Below are 3,903 nucleotides of genomic sequence, written 5' to 3' on the forward strand. Positions count from 1 at the left end.
GCACAGTGGTCCCACTCCTGCAAAGGGACGGTCTTCACTCAGTAGTCCTGCCGCCTACCTTTCGGGGGAGCCCCGGTCATTTCCCCTACTTGCTTCCACCTCAGCCTAGCACTCCCTCCCCATGCCTCCAGGTGGCTTATGTGCTAATGACTATTAACAAGTCATTCAGTCTCGGTCTCAGTGTTTGGCTCCCATCCTCGAAGGAGCCCACATCCCCTCTCAGCTGAACAGCTGGCTACTGCCTTCTAGCAGGACTCTCTGATACCATCACTTGATCCCAAACCAACTTTGAGTCTCATTGTTTTCAACCCTTCCCTTATCTGAACCCCTAACTCTAGCCAGGTGGGAGCACTTCTGGGTCTGGTAGGCTTTGCAGTTTTCAGCCTTCCCATGCTTTGCCAGTGCCTTCCCTTCTGCCCAGAAATACCGTCTCCCATCTTTTTGCCCTTGGCAATACCACTTGTCCATTAAGGTCTGCTCATTTCTGTCTTCAGGAAGCCTTCCTAAATGGCTCCAGCCACAGGGCTCTGAATGCCAGGGTCACGGTCTGCAAGCCACTCATTTGCCTCGTGGCATAGACAGTTTGGTATTGTCATTTCTCACCACATCATCCCTGCTAGCCTAAGCTTCTGGAGTGCAGGGACTAGGTCTTCGTGTCTGAAGGCCCTTCCCCAAATTATGTCCACACAGCAGCCGGCTGGTCCAGGCAACTGTTGGCACACACCCATGCACCTGGGTGCTTCCCTGTGAGGGGCGGGAGCACCCAGGGGGGCCCAGAGGAGGCTCAACATGGACATTCACGCAAGCAGCGCTGTTGGCATAGATCCAGGGTCCAGCAAGGAGAGCGGGGAAACGCATCCCCGAAGCCTGGGCTGGGCTGGGGATAATGATGCTCGACAAACACGCCCTGGGCCTGCTTATCTTGTTTATTGAAGCGTTGTAAGCAGAATTGTACACATAAAAAAATAAACCAGGAGCAAATACACAGGTCTGGGGGACCACAGCTACAGATGCTGGGTTGGAGGCCTGGGCCAGGGCCCCATGGGGGCATTCTCTACCATGCTTTCCGCTTCGTGCTCCCCAAACCTGGGGAGGGCCAAGGTTTAGTTACCGGATAAGAAGGGCAGTGGGGCTCTGGGCAGCCAAGGGAACAAGGGCCCTGAGACAGCCACCTTCCAAGTGGGGCGCTGCAACTAAGGAGCAGCAACGGGCGTAGACCCCACAGCCAAGGGCAGGGCCAGGGCAGGGGTACCTCCCCGGGACACCCTGGGAGTGCTGGGGCTGCCGCCAGGGCATCCCCAGAGTGCGCGTGGGGCGGGAGGCTACCAGGAGAGGGAGGGAGGACCCTGGAGCACAGGGGCACTGGGGCCACATGCTGAAAGGAGAGCCCCGACCTGGCCTCACAAGCCCGAGTAGGAGGCCTCTGTGGTCTCGGACCATGATGACTCGCGGCGGGAGGATGACGGCTGCCGCTGGTGTGCTCTCTGGCTGGGGCAGCCCAGGCGCGCCAGCAGCCTCCACATATGCTCGCGGAACTTGATGCCCACGAAGGCATAGAGCAGTGGGTTGAGGCAGCAGTGCATGTAGCCCAGGCCCGCGGTGACCGACTTGGCCACATCCACGTGGCTCTCCCGGCCACAGTTGCGGCCCAGGGCGCCCAGGTCCATGAGGGTGTCCACCAGCACCACCAAGTGGTAGGGGGTCCAGCAGAGGGCGAAGGCCACCACAACCACCACGACCAGCCTCATGGCTCGCAGCCGCCGCTGGCCCCTGGAAACCAGCAGCACGGCCAGGATGCGCGCATAGCAGTAGGCCATGACCAGCAGGGGCAGCAGGAAGCCAGCTACCAGCTGCAGGACGCGCAGGGCTGTGCGGCCCACCCGCGGGAAGTTGTACTGACAGTGGGTGGCGTTGAGGCGCTCGTCGCGCTGGGCCGACAGGAAGATGAAGTCGGGGATGGCAAAGAAAAGACAGAGCCCCCACACGACCCCACAGGTGAGGGTCACACGGGCCGGGGGTCCCCGGCGGTAGAGCTGGGTGGCATGCACGATGCTCAGGTAGCGGTCAAAGCTGATGCAGGCCAGCAGGAGGGCCCCAGCGTAGAAGTTGATGTTGAAGAGGGCCCCGGCCACCTTGCATAGGCCGGACCCGAACACCCACTGGATGGCGGCGTCAACCGCCCAGAGGGGCAGGGTTAGCACCAGCAGGATGTCGGCCACCGCCAGGTGGAGCAGGAAGGTGTCAGTGCTACTGCGGGCCGCCCGCTGGCCCAGCAGCACAGCTGCCACAGCACCGTTGCCCAGCAGCCCCAGCGTGAACAGGAGGCCATATAGGGCCGGCTGGAAGGCGCGGTCGAAGTTCAGGCTGAAGTCCTGCGGGCATGGCGGGGAGGCACAGCATGAGTCACTCTCATTTTCTCCATAGTCATAGGAAGAGCTGCAGTTTTCCAGGAGGAAGGCGAGCTCTGAGGCTTGGAACACTTGGCGCTCGCTCATCTGCGAACGAAGGCAGGGAACAGATCGGGTGAAGGCCTTGCAGTCACTATGGGAGCATTTCTCTGAGGGGCTCCTCCATCAGGCAGGCCCCAGGCCAGGGGCATGCCCTGCCACTGCTCCTGCCTTTCTTCAAAGGCCTCGCCAACGGAACTCAGAACTCCATCTGCCCAGGCTCGGCCACCACTGCTGCCACCATGCCCACCCCTGGGAGGCAGGGGTAACTTCTTATCCCAAAGGTTGCTTCTCTGTCACCCTTCTGGGCCACCCCATCAGCCTGGGTATCGTGGGCCAGAGGGAGAGCTGTCCCCCCATGCCAAGAGCCCTCCTTGCCCCCTCGCCTCTTTCCTGGCTCTCCCTTCATGACTCGCCCTTCTGTTGCCCCAGCCACGCCTAGTTCTACCACCTTCCTCCCCAGGCACCTCCCCGCAGTCCCCTCTCTTAGTCAAGTTCCCTCCTCAGCCCTTGCCTAGGGACCCCAACTTCCTGCCCCCCCGTGGGGCCCCTCCACAAATCATTGAAGCACTCCCCCCATCACATGCTTTTGGCTCCTGATCTTCCTTTCCCAAACGTGGAGGCCACCCGCCACCCACTGGGGGTTCCCCCAACCAAACTCTAGTAGAACTATTCCTTACCCCATCACCCTGCAAACCACCCCAGAGCCTCGAGCCTTCTCAGTGCCAGTTGAGTCCCGCATGGAAGAGTAAGCTCCAAGTCAGAGCTGGAGGCAGCCTTGGAGGCCGTCAGGGCTGAGCCTCTACCTGCTACATTTCACAGACGAGGCGCCGAAGCCAGACAAGACAGGGGACTCCCCTGTGGTCCTACACAAGCCGGGCGCCAAGGTGGGTTCCCAGTTCCCTGGCCCAGGGCTCCATTTACCACAACCTCTGCGTGGTCTCTCTACTCACCCAACCCTCAGGTGGCCCCGGCTTCAGAAGGGCGAGGTGGGGGTTACCCAGCCCTGACTCTCCCCTAGTACCCTGGGCTCTCTGCTCTGAGCGGTGTAGCTGTGTCCCTTCTGGCCTGCTGGGCAGTGGCACTTACCTCAGGGACCATCGCTGGGCTGGTACTCCGGCTGCCGGCCTGCGTGCTGCCTGCCCCTCAGCCTTGGTGCTTGTGGTCGGGAACCTGTGTTACACAGAGGAAGTGAGGGTTTCGCATGATTCTCAGCAGCAACCTCTTCCATGGGGTTGTCTGTACCAGGCCTCCCCAGACCCCGGGCCACGGGAGTTCCTACTCCAGACATTCCCCGCCTGGCCAGGGGAAGCTGCTCTGCAGGAGCTGGCCTCGAGTCTGGGACCAGAAAGCCTGGGGCCTGGGAAAGGGCAGGGCCTCTGAGGGGAGGGATCAGAGGGAGAAGCAGCGTGTCTGGGAAGTGGGGGGCAGCCCCCGCTGCCAGGGGCACAAACTG

The 3,903-nt window shown here is 61.5% G+C and overlaps 1 protein-coding gene across 1 annotated transcript; it reads right to left on the bottom strand.

The window, feature by feature from the left end:
- Positions 1–909: 909 nt before the first annotated feature.
- On the bottom strand, positions 910–3,610 carry CXCR3 (C-X-C motif chemokine receptor 3). The gene is made up of 2 exons (XM_080794881.1): positions 3,537–3,610; positions 910–2,495 (listed from the first exon to the last, which is right to left on the bottom strand). The coding sequence occupies exons 1-2, from the start codon at positions 3,546–3,548 to the stop codon at positions 1,401–1,403; spliced, it is 1,107 nt and encodes a 368-aa protein (XP_080651007.1). The 5' UTR covers positions 3,549–3,610; the 3' UTR covers positions 910–1,400.
- Between the last annotated feature and the right edge of the window lie 293 nt (positions 3,611–3,903).

Source organism: Martes martes, assembly GCF_963455335.1.
Source record: "Martes martes genome assembly, chromosome: X".
Taxonomy (NCBI): Eukaryota; Metazoa; Chordata; class Mammalia; order Carnivora; family Mustelidae; genus Martes; species Martes martes.